This window comes from Brassica oleracea, chromosome C3 (assembly GCF_000695525.1).
Source record: "Brassica oleracea var. oleracea cultivar TO1000 chromosome C3, BOL, whole genome shotgun sequence".
NCBI lineage: Eukaryota > Viridiplantae > Streptophyta > Magnoliopsida > Brassicales > Brassicaceae > Brassica > Brassica oleracea.
In genome coordinates this window covers 34,854,471-34,874,296 of record NC_027750.1, presented here as the reverse complement: position 1 = coordinate 34,874,296, position 19,826 = coordinate 34,854,471, and the positions used below count along the sequence as shown (strand labels likewise).

At 40.3% G+C, this 19,826-nt stretch overlaps 7 protein-coding genes across 13 annotated transcripts; 3 read left to right on the top strand and 4 right to left on the bottom strand.

Moving 5' to 3' along the window:
• The first annotated feature begins 342 nt into the window (after positions 1 to 342).
• LOC106335229 (telomere repeat-binding factor 2) lies at positions 343 to 2,815 on the top strand. 5 transcript variants are annotated; one of them, XM_013773695.1, is made up of 6 exons: positions 343 to 363; positions 1,070 to 1,282; positions 1,378 to 1,604; positions 1,688 to 1,772; positions 1,847 to 1,930; positions 2,207 to 2,815. In XM_013773695.1, the coding sequence occupies exons 2-6, from the start codon at positions 1,133 to 1,135 to the stop codon at positions 2,531 to 2,533; spliced, it is 873 nt and encodes a 290-aa protein (XP_013629149.1). In that variant the 5' UTR covers positions 343 to 363; positions 1,070 to 1,132; the 3' UTR covers positions 2,534 to 2,815. The 5 variants fall into 5 exon arrangements, with proteins under 5 accessions (XP_013629149.1, XP_013629145.1, XP_013629147.1 ...); XM_013773691.1 differs by having other exon boundaries at positions 351 to 518; XM_013773693.1 differs by lacking the exon at positions 343 to 363 and adding an exon at positions 370 to 518 and having other exon boundaries at positions 1,073 to 1,282.
• On the bottom strand, positions 2,727 to 5,976 carry LOC106335228 (pentatricopeptide repeat-containing protein At5g67570, chloroplastic). Its single transcript, XM_013773690.1, has 9 exons — positions 5,372 to 5,976; positions 5,040 to 5,231; positions 4,874 to 4,955; positions 4,606 to 4,797; positions 4,406 to 4,519; positions 4,237 to 4,330; positions 4,004 to 4,161; positions 3,505 to 3,912; positions 2,727 to 3,418 (listed from the first exon to the last, which is right to left on the bottom strand). The coding sequence occupies exons 1-9, from the start codon at positions 5,974 to 5,976 to the stop codon at positions 2,837 to 2,839; spliced, it is 2,427 nt and encodes an 808-aa protein (XP_013629144.1). The 3' UTR covers positions 2,727 to 2,836.
• Positions 5,977 to 6,125: 149 nt separating this feature from the next.
• On the bottom strand, positions 6,126 to 7,925 carry LOC106334295 (ADP-ribosylation factor-like protein 8A). The gene is made up of 6 exons (XM_013772605.1): positions 7,699 to 7,925; positions 7,099 to 7,180; positions 6,976 to 7,008; positions 6,766 to 6,887; positions 6,520 to 6,681; positions 6,126 to 6,430 (listed from the first exon to the last, which is right to left on the bottom strand). The coding sequence occupies exons 1-6, from the start codon at positions 7,734 to 7,736 to the stop codon at positions 6,313 to 6,315; spliced, it is 555 nt and encodes a 184-aa protein (XP_013628059.1). The 5' UTR covers positions 7,737 to 7,925; the 3' UTR covers positions 6,126 to 6,312.
• A 1,091-nt stretch (positions 7,926 to 9,016) lies between these two features.
• On the top strand, positions 9,017 to 11,055 carry LOC106334293. 2 transcript variants are annotated; one of them, XM_013772602.1, is made up of 4 exons: positions 9,017 to 9,186; positions 9,265 to 9,310; positions 9,499 to 10,028; positions 10,091 to 11,055. In XM_013772602.1, exons 2-4 carry the CDS (start codon positions 9,265 to 9,267, stop codon positions 10,919 to 10,921), a joined length of 1,407 nt encoding a protein of 468 aa, XP_013628056.1. In that variant the 5' UTR covers positions 9,017 to 9,186; the 3' UTR covers positions 10,922 to 11,055. The 2 variants fall into 2 exon arrangements, with proteins under 2 accessions (XP_013628056.1, XP_013628055.1); XM_013772601.1 differs by having other exon boundaries at positions 9,261 to 9,310.
• Positions 11,056 to 11,729: 674 nt separating this feature from the next.
• LOC106334294 (polyubiquitin) lies at positions 11,730 to 13,842 on the top strand. 2 transcript variants are annotated; one of them, XM_013772604.1, is made up of 3 exons: positions 11,730 to 11,840; positions 12,232 to 13,323; positions 13,552 to 13,842. In XM_013772604.1, exons 2-3 carry the CDS (start codon positions 12,232 to 12,234, stop codon positions 13,603 to 13,605), a joined length of 1,146 nt encoding a protein of 381 aa, XP_013628058.1. In that variant the 5' UTR covers positions 11,730 to 11,840; the 3' UTR covers positions 13,606 to 13,842. The 2 variants fall into 2 exon arrangements, with proteins under 2 accessions (XP_013628058.1, XP_013628057.1); XM_013772603.1 differs by having other exon boundaries at positions 12,232 to 13,842.
• A 1,045-nt stretch (positions 13,843 to 14,887) lies between these two features.
• Positions 14,888 to 17,877, bottom strand: LOC106334935 (peptidyl-prolyl cis-trans isomerase CYP65). Its single transcript, XM_013773329.1, has 11 exons — positions 17,572 to 17,877; positions 17,439 to 17,501; positions 17,257 to 17,360; positions 17,078 to 17,169; positions 16,906 to 16,995; positions 16,729 to 16,804; positions 16,272 to 16,630; positions 15,941 to 16,197; positions 15,554 to 15,842; positions 15,354 to 15,467; positions 14,888 to 15,254 (listed from the first exon to the last, which is right to left on the bottom strand). Exons 1-11 carry the CDS (start codon positions 17,697 to 17,699, stop codon positions 15,033 to 15,035), a joined length of 1,794 nt encoding a protein of 597 aa, XP_013628783.1. The 5' UTR covers positions 17,700 to 17,877; the 3' UTR covers positions 14,888 to 15,032.
• Positions 17,878 to 17,990: 113 nt separating this feature from the next.
• LOC106334936 (adenylyl-sulfate kinase 4, chloroplastic) lies at positions 17,991 to 19,790 on the bottom strand. Its single transcript, XM_013773330.1, has 5 exons — positions 19,026 to 19,790; positions 18,678 to 18,946; positions 18,517 to 18,601; positions 18,356 to 18,402; positions 17,991 to 18,261 (listed from the first exon to the last, which is right to left on the bottom strand). The coding sequence occupies exons 1-5, from the start codon at positions 19,348 to 19,350 to the stop codon at positions 18,154 to 18,156; spliced, it is 834 nt and encodes a 277-aa protein (XP_013628784.1). The 5' UTR covers positions 19,351 to 19,790; the 3' UTR covers positions 17,991 to 18,153.
• Positions 19,791 to 19,826: the final 36 nt, after the last annotated feature.

Genomic DNA, 19,826 nt, shown 5'->3' with positions numbered 1-19,826 from the left:
TAATTTCAGCCCTTACAAGTTTTCTATATTACTCTAATTTTCATCAAGTTATTAATTACACAAGTTTAACCCCACCCCACCTATTATTCTGCAATTCTCTGTGCAAAAATGTCCTAATATATTTTTTCACAAAAAGGTATAAAATATAGCTATATGCTGTAAAATCATAGTATTTGTTTGAAATAGTTTTATATAATATTGGGTTATCTTGTAATATGATATAACTCAGAGGCAAATTGATGAATATTGAGAAATAAGGGGCTACTTTTAAAAAAGGGTGTTGATGTGTAATTTGGATACAAAGGAAAGCTCCATTTTTTTTTTTTTTCCCTTCATTATCTATGGATGTTGTTGTTCCTTGTGGTTAGTCTCTGGTCTTTGTCTTCTTCGTTTCGTTCGTTTCACCGAAATTTTTAAGAAGATTCACATTTGATCCATGAAACATGTACATGAAGAATTAGCTTTCATCATCAAGTGTCTCCTTAAAAAACTCTCTCTTTTGGTTCTTGTTTGATGAGGTAGGATGCTTCTTCTTCTCCTCAATTATGTTCTCTGTGTTTCCGTTTCCTACGATCGTTGCATTTGGTTTTGATAGATGATCTACCTTTCTATTGGGTGATTTCGCTTATGATGTATGAGATTGTTAGCGTAATTCATGTTAGATTTTCGACGTTGTCTTTGTTGTTTTTGGGTGAAATCACTGGGACAAAACATGGGACTTGATCCTGTTTTGGTCTACTACTCTCGTTGATTTGATTTGTTGAACTGAGAGCATTGGGCTTTATCGCTTTATCTAATATTCTCTGACACTTTTTTTTATTTATATCTGAATGTTTTTTTTTTGCTGGATAAGATTGTTGTGCTTGTTGCTCTAAAAGTTTATTAGAAAAAAATTGGTAAAATTATTCACAAATCTCAAATTTACATTGATCAGATTCCTCTACGGTCTAAGAACTTACAGTAAAAATGTTCAACAAATAGACTTAGACGTTGTCTAGCTCCATAGAATTAATCCTTGTAATTTGTAAGCCATTTCGCAGATTCTAATAGTGTTTTCATCTCTTGACAGAAGAAAATAGAAGAGGAGAATTTCAACTTATTAGAAAAAACTTTAGTTTCTTGAGAAGTGTGGATGGGTGCCCCAAAGCAGAAGTGGACACCGGAAGAAGAAGCTGCCCTTAAAGCTGGAGTTCTTAAACATGGCACTGGCAAGTGGCGTACTATTCTCTCCGATCCTCAGTTTAGTTCTGTTCTCAAGTCTCGCTCAAATGTTGATCTCAAGGTACAACCTTTACACCTCAGAAAACAAGATATTAATGATGGGTTTTCTTTGAGTTTGTGATTGCTTGTTTTGAACTAGTTTTAATATTTCAACAGGACAAGTGGAGAAATATAAGTGTGACTGCGTTATGGGGTTCAAGGAAGAAGGCTAAACTTGCACTTAGAAGGAATTTACCGGCTCCTAAACAGGATGATAACAACAACACTACACCTCTTAGCATTGTCCCTTTGGCTAATGGCCAAGAACGGACAAATCCAACATCGCCTGGAGGTTCTGGTGCTGGATCGCCACAAACTCATGCCTCAAAGAGATCAATTACAAGGTTTAGTTCGTGGATGCACCACATAAAGATTTTAATATTTGTTCGAAGTTTTTAAGATATTGACCTAGTATCTGTTCTTGTAGTTTGGACAGGATTATCTTGGAGGCAATTACTAACTTGAAGGAACCACGCGGTTCTGACCGAACATCCATCTTTATGTATATAGAGGTAACGCCTAGAGCATTGTGAATCTAATGTTTCTTTTTGAGGTTTTGTCGTAAACTTATCTGTAAAAATTTCAGGAGAATTTCAAGACTCCGCCGAATATGAAAAGAAACGTGGCAGTAAGATTAAAGCACTTGTCATCGAATGGACCATTAGTTAAGGTATCACACAACAACAACTTTTGATACAAGATTTCATGATTACAAACACTTCATTGCACTCTCAGCATTTTCAAGTGCTTACTCATGTAGCGGAATGAGGATACTATTGTTTAACAAAAGCTATACAGCTCTAGGCAAATAATACTAAAACTATTTAAAAGCCTTGAAGATAATACTAACAAATTAAGATAACTATCAAAATAAACTAGATAACTAAAATACAAATAACTCATGATTATCCTAAATCTACATTGCATCCTCTTGTTCTTATTTCAGATAAAGCACAAGTACAGGTTTTCTACTAATTTTACTTGCGTTGGAGCAAGACACAAGTCTCCTCAACTCTTGTTGGAAGGAAACAACAAAAAAGACTCACCAAGTCCCGAGGCAGACGGAGAGATGTTTATGATAAAAGGCATGACATCTCTAGACGCTGCAGAAGCTGCTGCAAGAGCAGTTGCGGAAGCAGAGTTTGCAATCACAGAGGCAGAAGAAGCAGCAAAAGAGGCAGAAAGAGCAGAAGCCGAAGCTGAAGCTGCTCAGATATATGCAAAGGCAGCCGTGAAAGCTTTGAAGTTGAGGATCCGTAATCATACTTGGTAAAACATTAAAGCAAGAGAAGGCATCATGGGAAAGTTCTATAACAGAGCAAGCCCCTATATATATAGATATTATTACCAATCAGGCGGTATCTCATCACCTGCAGAGTTTGAAAGTTTTCAATACCTTTCTTTTGTTTTGGTTAGTAGCAGTGTAAATCCGCAGTTTGATCATGTGAATGTTCATAACTCTGAGATTCTGTAAAAACCTGAGACTATCTTTTTCTGTTTGTGGATGATCTACAAGCTGGTTTGAAGGAGATGAATAAGAAAGTAAATTAAGATTTTTGAAAAATTTACAAGCATTTTAACTATCTTTTTCACTACTCTCTTCCCATTCTTTCAGAATGTCATAAACAGAAAGTGTATCAGAATCACTGGATTCATCATCATCGATCTCTAGTTCTTCTAGACCCAACGTCTCAAGTTCAGTCTCTGTAAATTCCCAAGCTTCACCTTTCGTATCAGTCTCCTCTTCCATTGCTGTATCATGAAGAAGCAAACCTTCCTCCGGTTTCTTGCTGAGACTTTGATTTGTCACATCAATGGCTAACAATGGTTGTGTTGAAGAAGACGACCCACATAGAGACTTCAATGACTTTGAGAGGTTTGAGACCGTTGGTTCACTTGCATAATCACAGTCAAGGATGTAATCAGAGAGCTGCTGTAGATTCTCCTGAGTAATCCAGTCTTGATTCTCCTCGAAAAGATCACCCCATTCTTCTTCACTGATCTGGAACGAAGCGAGAGCCATGGTGTTGATCAGTGTGATTGCTCTTTGGTAATCGCCTTTAGCTGCCGCATGACACAACATTTCGGTGAAGAACAATGGGTGAGGGATCTCTCCATCTTCAAGAATTGCATCGAAGGCATGCTCTAGAAGACTCCACTGCATTTACAAACAAAAAATTACATAGATCATGCTTCCATATACACTAATTGAAAAATGTTAACTATGTAATGATGATTCGTTACCTTCCCAGCTCTTGATGCTTCTATAAGCATCGGTACGTGTTTCGTTTGATCAATTTGATACCCGGAAAGAATCATCGTCTGATACACATGCTCGAAGTACTCCCACTGAAGCGATCTAGCTGAAGCTTCGAGCATGAAGCTGTATGTATACTCGTCTGGGACCAGATGAGACTCTTTTTCTCTGACGATCTCTTCAAACAGCTCTTTGGCTTCGATAAACATATCGTTCCTTCCGTACACTCTAAGCATCGTGTTCACGGTTCCTATGTTGGGATCGCATTTATCTTTCATATACTGGAATATAGCCACGCAATCATCAACATGACCACCGTTCAATGAAGCCGCTATGAGTCCTGTGAAGGTAATCTCGAGGGGTTTGCAGTTTTCAAGCCTTTTCATCCTCCCAACCTGCATTATTAAATGCGTTCTGAAGAAGATTAATACCCCAGAGGTTTTCTGATTAGCAGAAAGGGTTATTAAACTATGAGGGAGAACTTGCCTCGAGCATTGCTTCACGCCAGCGTCCGTTGTTGCAGAGACAGCATGCCAGTTCATAGTAAACTGAACCCGTTCCTATGACTCCCTTTTGTTCCATATCTCTAACTGCTTCAACAGCTTCCTCGATTTTGTTTTCTCTCCAGAGAGCTCGTACAAGAACTGAGAATCATATTACCTTATAAACACCAAAAACAAGAACAAAAACCCAAAATTACAGAGAGAACCAGTAGCTACCCTTGTACGTAATTGCTTTTGGAGCTTCGCCACTGCTTTTCATCTTCCTAAAGAATTCGTAAACACGATCATACTTCCCTGACTCCAACATAACCTGTAACAATTACAACGCATCCAACTCAAAACACATCTAGAAGGTTTAGTTTCGGTTGGAAAGCAAAAACATTACCTCCATAGCAAGTCCATAGGTAGCTCCATTAGGCCTCAGACCGTTTTTTCTCAACTCGATAAATACCCATGAAACAGCCTTCCATTGGCGTGATGGAACACAAGCGTTCAAAATCTGGGTAACCGGTTAAAGCCAGGCCGCAATTAGAAAATAGTGATTTTGTTCCATAAAAGTTTCATTATTCGCAAAAGCTCACTTACAGCATTGTACACAACCACGTCAGGTTCAAGCACAGGATCCCAGTTCTTTTGGCGCAAAGTCTTAATAAGCTTAGTTGGTTTCTGCCTCATGCGCTCGATTACTTTGAGCAACTCTTTCAAAAAACCAGCTTGCCCAAGCGTCACGGCAACACTGTGGTATGCCGCCATATCAGGATACAACTGGCGATCACCCTATATTGACTAATGGATGAGAGTTAACCCAACGAAAATTGCTTACTGTAATTAACACAAACCAGAAGTTACTTACGAGCATCAGATTAAATATCTGGAGAGCTTCCTCGTGCCTCCTTGCAAACCCAAGAACAGACAAAAGCTTGGTGTATACAAACCTAGTAAAAGGTTTATAATCTCAGAAACGATGGTCATAAATAATAGTCCATGAAATCAATGAAAGAACATAGGGAACTAATCACCTGCTCCTAAGATGTTTACGCTTCTTATCGGAATAGACCCAATGAACAACAGCTAGAGCTTGTTTCCAGCTCCTTTTGCGTCCTAATCTATCAACAATCTTAAGCATTTGATCTTCATTGAACTGAAGCCCTGACTGATTCATCATCCTCACAAACTTCCAATGCTTCTCAGTTATTTCTCTACTACTCAACCTAATTGCAAATAATCAAACAATTAAACAATAATTTAGTCATGAATCAAAGCTAATCCTAAACTTGTAATATTAGTTTCGTCTCAGCTGTTACTTGGGACACGTGGCCATCGATAATGACCCATGAAATTATCATATTACCTGTCAACGAGAACGCGCACTGCTTCTCCTTCGTTTCGCCACCGTTTCGCAGGATCAAATCCTCCCACGTCGTCGTTTCGAGCCGCCAAATCATACTCTTCCACGTCATCAACGTCGTCCTCGAGAACCCAGCGGAGATCCTGCTCCAGTATCTTCTTCAGCTCTTTCAGATTCTCTTTCCTCAGTTTCCCGCCGCTGACCTCCTCTCTCCGTACATCGCCGACGAGCTCCTTCAGCCTCACCCTCTCGATTCCCTCCCATGGATTCCCAACTATCAAACTCCTTTCGCCGTCTTCTCCCCTCCTATTTCCCGAAACTCTCCTCGTGAATTGCTTGTATTCCCGCCGTAGTGTTTCGAAGTGAGCCTCTTCCTCCATAGTCCGTCTCTGCGCCTCCGTGTACACCGTCTCGGAATTGGACTCGGTTAGGCGCTTGGTTCTCCGGTTGTGCTTTTGAATTTCCTTCTTTCGGAGGGTTTTAAGGATTTTAGGGGTGGGGTCGACATCGTACTTGAGGAGCCTCCGTTTGATTTTCTCCATATCCGGTTCGAATTCCGGCGGCAATCTTGCCGGAGATTGGGAGAATCTCACCACCGATGCGTCCATTGCTTGCGAGGATACTAGCAAGTGAAGCGTATAGTTTAGCTTTATCCTATCTCTATTTTTTTTATTTTAAAAAATCTCCGTTTTTGGTCTGATATTTATTGAAATTTACGAATTACGCCATTATGTTTCAATTCTTTCAAATTCAACCCTGAAGGAAGATGAAATTTGTTGCATAAGAAGAAGAAAACCAATCAAGACTAATATACAGAAGAAAGAAAGACGATAAAAACAAAGACAAAGTCTTGTTTCTCACATGATTTAAAACAAAAGAAATAAAATTGTCTTCTTCCACCATCAAAGGAGCAACACACACAGAAAGACTGAGAAAATATATGTTTAGCTTGCAGACTTGGAGTGCTTTACAAGCCAATCAATCACTTGGTCAATGTTGGTAGAGTTCTTGCATGATATCATGAAGCAACAGACTTCTCTATCTGTGAGAGACTTGAGCCCCCTGTGCAAACAATGGAGAAAAAAAACATCTTCAGAATCGAAGTAAAGAGGCAATGCAATTGTTGTATGTTTGGGTGTGAGGGGACTTACATTTCCTCGGTTAAGTCATCTTTGGACAGAGCACCAGGCTTGTCGATTTTGTTACCGAGGACTAGAAGAGGGATACCACTAAGCGACGTCTTGCTCAACAAATCATGGAGTTCGCTTTTCGAGACACTAAGGTTGTCAGGATCAGCAGCATCGACTACATACCTGGAGTCATAATCAGGAGCAAGAGCCAAAGAGTTTTTAGTCATTTGAAAAACCTCCAAAATAGTGAAAAAGATGGATTCTTACACAATGGCGGAAACAGAACGGCAGTAGCGTTCCCACATGCTGCGGAACCTAGGCTGACCACCGAGATCCCAGAGTTTGATTGTGACACTTCCTTTTGTCACTTTCCTCATGTTGAACCCAACCTGAAAGGAGTAGAACAAACTTCTTTTTACAAAAGCGGAGCAAACGTTTCGTTACTTAAAACATCAATAGGGGAGAAGTGTAACCCACCGTAGGAATCATGTCTTCACTGTATCCACCGGTCTGAACAAAGAGGGAAACCATCCATCAATAGGGATTAAGAAACATAAAGAGCAAGACAGTTTGTACTTTGTAGGGAAAGAGCGTGCTTACAGCAACGACGTTAACAAGTGATGTCTTTCCTGCATTTTGAAGTCCTATCAATGAAAGCTCCATTTCTTGCTTGAAGAAGAGGCTGCAAAATGACATATTGAGTCAACTGTGATGGGAAAAAAGAAGAAGAGATTTTCCCTAAGAAAACAAAAGCAGTTAGTCCACAGGAGTATTTGTACTACATCCTCATTACTCACAAAGCTATTCACTTTTCTCTTCGTGAAGAAATCTTTTATCTACTACTAATTGAACTCCAAGATGGATTCCCAAATGTATTTGTCCATAGTAACTAAACCTAAACTTGATTACCAAAATATAAACGCAGACTTGAAGACCAAATCAAAAGATTAAAAAAAAAAGCTACAGACTTTTTTTCTCTTTTGGTACTCTCTCAACAACGAAATCAATCACATATGAATCAAAATTAATTCCGCTAGAAGCCCTAATTTCGTCCTAGTAATTAATCACAGATTATAATTGAATTCGGCTAAAGAAAGTTGGATTATTTTTTCCTGACATTGAACATAAATACGGAAGAGAAACAGTCCAAATCACAATCCCATGAACAACAATAAAATGGAAATTGAAATAGGAACTAACCTGCGAAGCCAATTGAGAAAAGCATCCCACAAACCCATAGTTAAGATTTAGGATACTCAAAAGTTGTCCGAGAAAGACAAGAGGCGACAGATCGGTCTGGTAGAAATTCTCCTCCACGGGATCTCTATGGTGGGTCAAATGGAAGCTTCTCTCCCTCCTCTCTTTCCTTTTTCAGGCCTTCTTGCGCTCTTGGGCTGCTTATCTCGTCGAAGATTTCTTTTTTTTTTCTCTTAAATTAAAATTGGAATCCACGAGATCTGGACCGTTGAATCTGCGTAGGTCCTTCTGAGTCGTGTGATTAACGGCTCTGATTAGATTAGGGGAAATGAAGGTGTGTGTGACAGAGCGAAAATCATGGCGCTATTTTGTAAATATTAAATTTTGTGTTTCAGCCAATGAGAAGAAAGATTCGATGGGACAAAGAGAAGTTCGGAAGAAGAATAATACTAGAAAGCTCGAGGGTAAGAAAACAAAAGAAATGTGCAGAATCACACCACCACTCGCGGGAAGGAGGCGCGTGTTAACCATGAACTAATGATTAGCTGGTAACCGGCGATTCCAGGCGAAATTGGCGGTGGAGTTGGTGGGATTGGAAGCTGTACTTTTACGCGCCGTTTTTAGGCAATAATGGATGGAGAGCCGTGTTGGCCCAAAAAAAAAAAAAAAGGATGGAGAGCCGTATATAGATGGGCTTTTGTTATGGGCATTAAGCCCAACTAGTGATGGCCCATTTAATGGGTTATAAAAGAATAAGCCACCTCTGGATAGCATAATGAGAAGAACATAGCAGAGGAGATGAAAGAAAACATAGACAAGGCAGGAAAAGATGTAATAGAAACTTCTAAAGAATCGATAACATCGTTAACGGAGGTACAGCACTTGTTGCTTATTCAAAGCTTTTGCTCACCAGTGAAAAATATGAGAATTTTTATGAAGAAATGTAAATATGACATTTGTAATAAGTGCGACTCAACAAGTATCATGTCTACATCCATATATCATTTGGAAACGAGTTGAGTTTTATTTTAGTATAGTTGAAGAAAGGTGGAAAACGAATTTGTCAACCACTCAACTCGAGATCCACATCTCATGTGCATGAATTATATAAAATACTAATATTTAGCTTAGAGTAGATAACAAAGCTATTGAAATTATTATATTGTTAAGTTAAATGGGATTATATCCTTAAATGACACAGTAAATAGAAAAGGAAAAGAATTGCATTAGAGATAAATAGCTTATATACTCATACTGATAAGTGATAACAGAGATTATTTCACTTGTTAATCACTCCCACCACACATATATATATTTAAATTATTTAAATAGGAAGGAGAACAAAAATCTCGGAGAAAAGAAGAAGAGTTGAATCGGAGGAGAAGAGGAGCTGAATCATCACTGTCGTCTTCTTCGTTCGCACGTCGGAATCATCAAAGAAGCTTGATAGATCCTTCTCAACTAAGACTTCACTCTTACCCAACCTTTTTGGTATCTTTCTCAACAATCTTAGCTTTGGATTCCATCTGAGAGAATTATTCAGATCTTTTGTTTTGCTTTCGGAGATAGATGCCGGGAAATTCGGCTTCTCTCGGTCACCTCCGGGGGTTCTCAGGTAAGCTTTCCGACCATTCCGTCCTTTCGAACACTTTTAGTCTCCTTGTGCGTAACTTTGGGATCTGAAATCTAGAACTGAAAAGTCATACTATCTTCCTAGATTTGATTTAAAATATCTTCCATTAAACTCTACAAGGATGAAACAAAAGTCAATTTAGAAACCTAACGTTCTTTGCAATGATGCAGGAGGAGGTTGCAGACATTCACTGCTTACTATAGTATGGACCGTTGTGGGATTCTTACTCGTCACTCATCTCATCTCTCTCTACACCAGAAAAGATAATAACATTGATGATCAACAACACCAACCTCCTTCTCATCACTTACAACTACTAAACCCTTCTGCTCTCCATGAGCTTGTTAGAGTCGAAGAAGAGATCTTGAGATTACCTCCACCTAGGAAGCGCTCTCCTCGTACAGGCAAACGGAGATCTAGGAAACCCATCCCCTTGGCTGAAGAGTTCCTCGACGACAAGTCACCCATCAGACATCTCTTCTTTCCCGACATCAGAACCGCATCCTTTGGTCCAACCAAGGACATGGGCGACGATGCGTTTCATTACTCCCCCGGGAAAATTTGGTTGGACACGGAAGGTAACCCAATTCAAGCTCACGGCGGAGGGATTCTGCACGATGACAAATCTAACATTTACTATTGGTACGGTGAATATAAAGATGGACCAACCTACCATGCTCACAAGAAAGGACCAGCTAGAGTAAGTAGTGCCTATTTGCATTTACTCTTTTGGGTAAAATTAGATTTGAATCTTGTCTTCAGGTTGATATTATAGGGGTAGGTTGTTACTCTTCAAAGGACTTATGGACATGGAAAAACGAAGGCATTGTACTCGGAGCTGAAGACACAAACAAGACTCACGATCTGCATAAATCTAATGTCCTTGAGCGGCCCAAAGTGATCTACAACGACAAGACTGGCAAGTATGTCATGTGGATGCATATCGACGACGCTAACTACACTAAAGCTTCTGTTGGTGTAGCCATCAGCGATAACCCAACAGGTCCGTTTCAGTATCTATACAGCAAACGTCCGCACGGGTTCGATAGTCGAGACATGACTGTCTTCAAAGACGACGACGGTGTTGCTTACCTGTTTTATTCTTCTGAGGTCAACAGTGTGCTTCATATCGGACCCTTGACAGAAGACTACCTAGATGTGACGCCGGTTATGAAGACAGTTATGGTTGGACAGCACAGGGAAGCTCCTGCTCTCTTCAAGCATGAGAGTACTTATTACATGATCACTTCTTGGTGCACTGGCTGGGCGCCTAATGAGGCCCTGGCTCATGCGGCTGAGTCGATAATGGGTCCATGGGAGAAGTTGGGGAACCCCTGCGTCGGTGGTAATAAAGTTTTCCGGTTAACAACCTTCTTTGCGCAGAGCACGTATGTGTTTCCTTTGCCTGGTGTTCCTGGTGCGTTTATCTTCATGGCGGATAGGTGGAATCCTGCTGATCTGCGGGATTCGAGATACGTGTGGTTACCGTTAGTGGTAGGAGGACCGGCTGATCAGCCTCTGGAGTCCAGTTTCGGGTTCCCAATGTGGTCGAGAGTGTCTATATACTGGCACAGTAAATGGCATTTACCTTAGAACAGGCAAACAGACAGCTAAACATTTGTTTTTACCGATCGAGTCTTTGTTGTTGATTTATTTTATAGATTAGGCCATTTTCATACAAACCATTGTGAAGGTTATATAATAATTTCTAAGAAATGTTTTACTCAGATTCAGCTTTTGAACATTTTCAGTGTTGTTCAAACTTTGTCGTCAGTAATGTTAACTCGAGTATGGATCAAAATATTGGGTAAATGGGCCGGGCCAAAACGAGTTCCATTCAATAATTATAATAATATTAAACCAATTTACCGATCCATAAACTGTAGACCCTCTTACCAAGTTGATACAGAAACATTATCCGATGCAAATAATGCAAAATATCCAATTCTACTACAAACACAAAAGCATTACTTTATTTTCCGAAAAATGTAAATTCAGAATTAAAAGCCAACTTGAATTAAAAAAAATAGGAAAGGAACGAAAATAAAGTCGAATTTCCAGAAAAGACGAGATAGGCTTGGACAGAGTGGACTGGACCACCCAAGGTTCAATTATTGATACTTTCAGTTTCAGCTCCACCGTTGATTTAAAGAAAAGAATCGTAAGGCCGTTAGAAATTGTGGTTATCAACGGGTCAGAAAGAAACGGCGTTAAAATATATACGGTTGTTGGCCGGCACACGGCTCATTGGTTTTTTCTTTTTTTTTAAAGCACAAATACTTTTCCATCACCTAAAATGAAGGCAATATACACGTCACCTTACAATACGTGTCTACGTCTTATTGGTTATTGCTTGGCCGCCTTACATCTCTCGTGACCTAGTCGGCTTCATCCCTCTCTATAAATCAAAACTTGGAGACCTCATCTCTTTCACAAATTAGGTCTCGAATTCGATATAATCAAAAAACAATCTTCTCAATCCTCTCTCTCAATCGCGCAAGTTTCGATCAAGGTGAGTCTCGTGATCTCTTCTACTATTAGTTGTTTCGTTTCGAATCGCCAGTTGTTCGCTGTTTGTTAATTTGATTCGTCGCGTGATCTCTTCTTCGATTCGTCTCGTGTGTTCATCTGCGTTGTTAAGCTTGGATCCGTTGTTTGCTTTGTCGATCTAGAGTCAGCTTCTTGGTAGGATCTGATTAGTGTTTGGCCGATTTGATTATTGATTGTCGTGGATCTCTGTTGTTAATCGTCGATCTGTGATTTTCGTCTAGATTCTGTATCGATTCGTGTAACTGTGATTGCTCTTTGGAATTTTATCTGAATGGATCATTGACGATTCGATTTATATAGTTATTATTTTCGGAATTGATTACTGATCTTAATTGTTTTGAATTAATTTTCAGATGCAGATCTTTGTGAAAACCCTCACCGGAAAGACCATCACCCTTGAGGTTGAAAGCTCTGACACCATCGACAACGTTAAAGCCAAGATCCAGGACAAGGAAGGCATTCCTCCGGATCAGCAGAGGCTCATCTTCGCCGGAAAGCAGCTTGAAGACGGCAGGACTTTGGCCGACTACAACATCCAAAAGGAGTCTACGCTCCACTTGGTCTTGCGTCTACGTGGAGGCATGCAGATTTTCGTCAAGACGTTGACCGGAAAGACTATCACTTTGGAGGTGGAGAGCTCTGACACCATCGACAACGTTAAAGCCAAGATCCAGGATAAGGAGGGAATCCCACCGGATCAGCAGAGGCTCATCTTCGCCGGAAAGCAGTTGGAAGACGGCAGGACCTTGGCTGATTACAATATCCAGAAGGAGTCTACGCTCCACTTGGTCTTGCGTCTACGCGGAGGCATGCAGATCTTCGTCAAGACCTTGACCGGAAAGACTATCACTTTGGAGGTGGAGAGCTCTGACACTATTGATAATGTCAAGGCCAAGATCCAGGATAAGGAGGGAATCCCACCGGACCAGCAGAGGTTGATCTTTGCCGGCAAGCAGTTGGAGGATGGAAGGACTCTTGCTGACTACAACATCCAGAAAGAATCTACCCTCCATCTCGTCCTCAGGCTCCGTGGTGGCATGCAAATTTTTGTCAAGACCTTGACGGGGAAGACGATTACTTTGGAGGTGGAGAGCTCAGACACTATTGACAACGTGAAAGCCAAGATCCAAGACAAGGAGGGGATCCCACCGGACCAGCAGAGGTTGATCTTTGCCGGCAAGCAGTTGGAGGATGGAAGGACTCTAGCTGACTACAACATCCAGAAAGAATCTACGCTTCACCTGGTCTTACGTCTACGTGGAGGTATGCAGATATTTGTCAAGACCCTTACCGGCAAGACCATCACATTGGAGGTTGAGAGTTCGGACACTATTGATAACGTGAAGGCCAAGATCCAAGACAAGGAAGGCATCCCTCCAGACCAGCAGCGTCTCATCTTCGCTGGCAAACAGCTCGAGGATGGTCGTACTTTGGCGGACTACAACATCCAGAAGGAGTCAACTCTCCACTTGGTGCTCAGGCTTCGTGGTGGGATGCAGATTTTCGTTAAGACATTGACCGGCAAGACGATCACGCTTGAGGTGGAGAGCTCAGACACCATTGACAATGTCAAGGCCAAGATTCAAGACAAGGAAGGCATCCCTCCGGATCAGCAGCGTCTCATCTTTGCTGGAAAGCAGCTCGAGGATGGTCGCACCTTGGCCGATTACAACATCCAGAAGGAGTCTACCCTTCACCTGGTCCTTCGTCTCCGTGGTGGCTTTTAGAACTCTTATCCTGTGTGGTATCAAACGTCAGTGTCTCTGTTTACTATGTGGTGGTTTTCTTTTGATCTTATGGTTTGTGTGTTTTGGGGTCTTGTAAAGCAAGCCCCTGATGAATAAATGATGAACTCTCTTTGCGTCCTCATGTCTCGTTCGTTATAAGCTTCTTATGGTTTGTGTGTTTTGGGGTCTTGTAATTCAAGCCCCTGATGAATAAATGGTGAACTATCTTTGCGTCCTCATGTCTCTTTCTTTATAAGCCAAATTGGATTGCTCGTACATGGTTGTTCTTTATCCTCTTCTCGTTAGTGTGCTTTGTCTTCTTTATATCGTCTTCTCGTTAGTGTCCTATTTATAACTTATCTCCGAAAGCTTACGCCTAGCTTGAACATTTTGATGAGGGGTGAAAGTGGTTGACTATGTTTGAGAGGAAGCTTTCATGATACCAAGAAGGATCAACAGGGTTCTTGGTTTAGTGAGTGGAACCATCTTCTCTTTGTTATTGTCCAGTTGTGTGCTTTCGAAATTAGCTTTTACAGCATGAGATGGTTTGATAGTGTTAGTGTCTCGATTTTGTTTCTGAAACAGGTGGTTGATAGTGTTGTAGTTTCTCAACAAGTGGTGGTTGTTACTGGTTTATCTTCCATGTTCACGGATTTGAGCAGAAAATTTTGGTCAGGTGTTAACAAATGCTGCAAAAGCTAAAAGAAAATAATTCCAAATAAAATATTAATGTCAAATGTTGACATTCAAAGTAAGATAATTTAGTAGAGAACGTACGTTTTGCGTGGATCAAATCTACCACCCCAATCGAATTGTCTTGGGATTTAGGGGTGTTTCATTTTTACGTTGGAAATGTTCCCAAATCCTTTAAACAAAAATAATAATTTGTATGCTCGTGTCATCTGATTTGACTCCTTACCTTGACCACAACTCCACTATTTGTTAATTGAATTATTTGGTTAACTTAACTAATCCAATATTTATATATGTATATATTATATTATTATATGATAGACAATCTAGTGTGAGGATTATATAATACTCCTTCTGTTACTAAAAGATGTATGTTCTGGAAAAAAAATTTGTTTCAAAAAAATTTATTTTTTACCTTTTCAATGTATGATTTTATGAAAAATTGTAAGTTTCAAAAAAATTAATGGCATTTATTGAATTTCTATTGGCTAAAAATTATGAAAAATTGTTATTCACAAAAAACAATGTATATTTAATGAGTTTTCTTAATATATGTGAAAAGTCTATAATATACATATTTTAAAATCAGAGGAAGTAATTTTTAAGAAATATTTCACTCCACCTTCAGCTTTTGATCATCAAAGATTCACATACAACAATTCATTTGTGGTTTGGGCTCTATCAAAAGACAAGTGAACAGTTTTACAAAGTTGGTAGAGAGTGTTTTTCTTCACCTACCAGCCAGAGAAATCTTTAAACCCTGTGGAGGCTGAAGCAGAAGTTGTTTTCCTTTTCTTAGACACTCCAGTGGCTGCAATATCAGAGTCTGTGGCACCACTAGTGTCCTTAGTGGCTGCATTACTCTTAGGTTTCAAGTATTTCCCGACGCCACCAGTACCGGCTCCACCTTCTGCTGTACCTGATCCTGGGTTGCTGTACCACGACCCGACCTTCTCCTGATAAATCACAAATGTATATATATATAATCTTATCAGACAGGTTGAAAGCAAAGAGAAAGACGAGAGACTGTATATAGTGGAAGGGGTGATACTAACAATGTCTTTGTCTTCGTTCTTCTCCTTCTCAGCTTTCTCTTTCTCTTCTTCCTCTTCATCAGGTTCTGTGTATGGATTTACAAACACATTTGCCTCAATTATCTTAATCTCCTCCTGCAGATATTCCAAAAACACTTGTCTCAAAAGGCTGAAACTTAGAATGCTGTTATTCAAGTAAAAAGAGTTTACTTGAAACTTACAAGAGGACGGTCGGTTTCATCCACAGGTACACTCTCCATTGCTGCTAGTGTTGACAAACCACCAACAACTCCACCAAACACTGTGTGCTTGTAGTTCAAATGGGTTGCTGATTTGTATAAGATGAAAAACTGAGAACCATTCGTGTGAGGACCACTGTTAGCCATACTAACCACGCCTCTTCCCGAGTGGAGCAGCTTCGAGTTTGGCTCGTCTTTGAATGGCTTCCCCCAAATGGATTCACCTCCTTTTCCTGTGCCAGTTGGATCGCCACCTTGAATCATGAAGTTCCTACCGTAGAATAAGGTACAAAAAGAACACCCTTATGTTAATCAATATTAACACAAGAAAGCATCTCAAAACAAAACAGATCTCCAATATATTATTACCTGATGCTTCTGTGAAAGGCTACTCCATTGTAGTACCCGCGTTCACAAAGGGTGATGAAATTCTCACATGCTCTAGGAGCTATATCGCAGTGGAGCTCAATGTTCAAATCTCCATGTGTTGTGCGAAACTGAACATACCCTTTCTTCTTTGGGTTCTTCTCGACTTTGATTAGTTCAAAATCGTTTTCGGTTACAGGTGTAAACGCAGTGGAAGTGAAAGAACGAGAAGCAGCACCTGAAGAGTAACGGCTCTTCACCTGAACCAAAAAAAAAAAACATTTTAACGACACACAAATCTCAAAACCGAGATTATTGAGTACAAGAAACTAACCATTTTAGTATTTATAGGTGCTCTGTCTCCAGACATATGCATAGCTATTCTTGCAGCTGTTTTATCACTGGACCCAGCTTTAGCTGCAGCAGCACTTCTTCCATGAACCGAAGCGGATGCGGCATCCACAACGCTGTAAGTCTGCTTAGGTTCGTCTGCTTTAGAACTCTCTTTGATTTTCGACCTCGACTCAAGAATGGCAGCAATAGCAGCGGCTCTTTCATTACGTGCCTTGTTTCCACCTCCACCGTGTAAAGCAATCTCCTTGGCCTTGTCAGTTCCAAGATCTGCAAGCATATGCTTGATATCTCCAGAGGCGTTTATGTTATAAGCCGGGTCTGAGTTCATCTTCTTCAATTCTGTTTTCGGAAAAAAAAAACACAAGAGAATAGAGTCATAACCAACTAAATAAAAACATGGATTGGGATAAGATAGAGCTTTGTGCATCAATTCAAACCTTCATCTTCAAGCTTAAGGCCGTTTTTAACGTGATCAAATTCCACAGTTATCTTACTGTCAACTGCATTAGGATTCTACAAAACATAATAAAGAAAAAAGTAAATTTGATGTTACAACATTAAACCATTGCAAAAAGCTTCAAGCAGAGAGATTGAGTGAATAGATTTAGTAGTACTTGAATAGTTATAAGGTCAGCCCTTGTGAATGGTTCCTCTGTTAAAAGCTCCTTCCAATTCTTGGTTTTGATATTCAACTCTTTGATTGCCTAAATATTTACAAATACAACTATAAGAATCACTAATAACACTCTTGAGCAAGTTTCAAGGTAAGAAAAAAGACAAACAAACCTCGTAGCAGAATACGTTTCCGGTGGTCTTAACAGCAACAATATGAGTAAACTCAGTGAAGACTTTGTTGAGAACAGGACAATGAAACTCTCCTACAATAGGAAGGCAACGATTCAGCATTGTAAGAACTATTCTACAGATTAGGATGACAAGAAAGCAACAAAAAAGAAAAAAGAAACCTTCAGAGTTCTTGTGAAAGACGAGAGGAATAAGATCATCTCCTTCCAAAGGCGCTCCTGTAACTGGATGTTTACCGAACTTCCTAATGTAAGGCACTATCGTTCTGCAATTCTCACCCAAAAGACAAAAATTAAATTCAAAATCAAGCAGGTAAGCTTTAAAAGAGTAAGAATCAACTCACGTTAGCTCGAAAACGCTGCCGTCGGTTGTACACACAGGATCCTCGAACGGCAGAAACGTAAGCCTGAGATTTGAATCCAAACTTGCAAACGATCATTTATATAGAGTTGGTGGAAAGCAAGCAATTTACATACGCGCAGCAGTAGAAAGGAAGGCTCTTGAAAGGAGTGCGATTCTCTTTGGATTTAGCGCCTCCCCATTCCGTTGCCCACTCCGTCTTCGTTATGAACATCCGATCCTTGCTGTGCTGCTTCTTCCCCATCTTCTTTCTCTTCGACACGAGCTGATGATAGGTTTAAAGTTCGATTGAAACCCCCTGACGTTCCGATTTGGGATCTGAGACCGACTCCTTTCCTTCCGCCACCGCCTATTGTTTATAGACAAAACAGTCGCCGCCGTAGAGCTCGATTCGGCCCAAATAGCATCTCACCTGGTTCTATTAATGGGCCTGATTTTAATATTTGGGCCGACTAATTTAAGCCCTAAACCATTGATAACCGCTTTTTCACTCGGAGATTTGGCGCCAACTCGCACGTCTCATTTTCTCTCAACATTCATCAATCAATTTGACTATTTGGTCACGTCCGAACGGTTTATAGTACGTCATGGTTTTATTCTCGCATTCAAACAATGATTATACATGAGATTAAGGCTGTTCAGAATATTACAAGAGATGTTTGTACATATCCTTATGTGACTTCGTGGAGCGTGATTCTCTACGACGGCTTGAGGTATCCATTCTGGTCTAAGTAAGTCACAACAATCTCTGCCATTTCCGAAAGAGATGAAGATGAATTCTCGTCTCTGTTGTTTTGTATCACAATCTGCACATCATAGTAGTAGCAGGCCAATGATTCAGAATTAAAAAAAAAAACAATAATAAAGAGGATAACTAAAATATGTATATTAGTTACGAACCTCGCAATCCAAAGGTGGTTCATAAGGGTCGTCTATTCCTGTGAAACCTGGAGAATAAACAGTTTTGGGAGGAGAAGAAACATTTTATAAGTAGCATATGGGTTGGATCATGAAGGTGTATGGTTGGCTAAAGAAGATCAAACAAGTTGGGTTAAGTTTACCTTTGATTTCCCCAGCGCGTGCACGCTTGTATAAGCCCTTTGGGTCTCTAGCTTCACAGACGTGGAGTGGCACATCCATGAACACCTTTACAAGACATCATAGGGTTAAGTTTTCAAGTTAATTCTCGATTCACATTTATGAATTTTACAAAAAAAAAAACCTCAATGAAATCTCCTTGTGGTAGCAATGCACGACAAGCAGCTCGTTCCTTTCGGTAAGGAGAGATGAGACTAGCAATACAGATGATTCCAGCATCTGCAAACAATCTGGCCACTTCACCAACTCTTCTAATGTTTTCAGCTCGATCTTCTGCTTTGAAACTAAGATCGCTGTTTAAACCATGTCTAACATTGTCACCATCAAGTATATATGAGAGCTTTCCACGGTTGTACAAAGCTCGGCTAAGAGCACACGCCAGACTACTTTTCCCTGGAAAAGAAAAGATCTGAATGAATCAAGCAGAAACACCTCAAGCTGCACGCACTTAAGAGATCAATTACAATCAAACCTGAACCACTTAAGCCAGTAATCCAAATGACACATCCCTTTTGCTTAATCAGTTCTTGTCTATCGGATTTAGTGATGGGACAAGCATGCCAGACGACGTTTCCGTTGATTTGCTGCGTTTCACCTCGCCGCCCAGAAATCGACTCGTCTGTCGCCATGATCCGACGGAAGAAGCTCAGTCTCCGTTGACTTTTCCCGCGAAACTTCAATCCGGCGGGCTCCAAGCTCCGGGAATCAGACAACGATGGTCTCAGATTCCGCGACTCTCCGAACGCCGGAGAAACATAGCACCTTCCGGCACATCTCGCCACCGCCGCAACATCCATGAATCAAAGTAATTCGCACGAAAGAAACAGAGTACGGCAACGAGAGATTCAACGATTCAATTGAACAGGGCTCGACGTTGACAGCGAACCATGTTTAAATCAGTCGGTTATTTTTATTTTACTTTTTAAAATGAAGAAAAATGTGTTGTTTATTTGCTTGTGGGTGCTGAGTGGTAAGCCATGAGTTTTAAAGACGCACTCTCTCTTAGGGGGGGCCTGATGACATCGTTGGGCGTTGTCTGATTCACCTAATCCTAATCCTAATCCTAATCCATATCCAATAAAGATATACTCACACCAACTGGGATTTGGCAGGTTTTGTTTTATTAATTAAGAGATGATAAACCTTATCAACTACTGATGAAGTATAATTAATGTGTGGATTTATTCATGCTTGTATTATCCTAATTAGCACGGGAGATACAACTAGGCTATTTTGCTTGCTTCCACCTCTAGTTTAAGTAAATACCAATTTT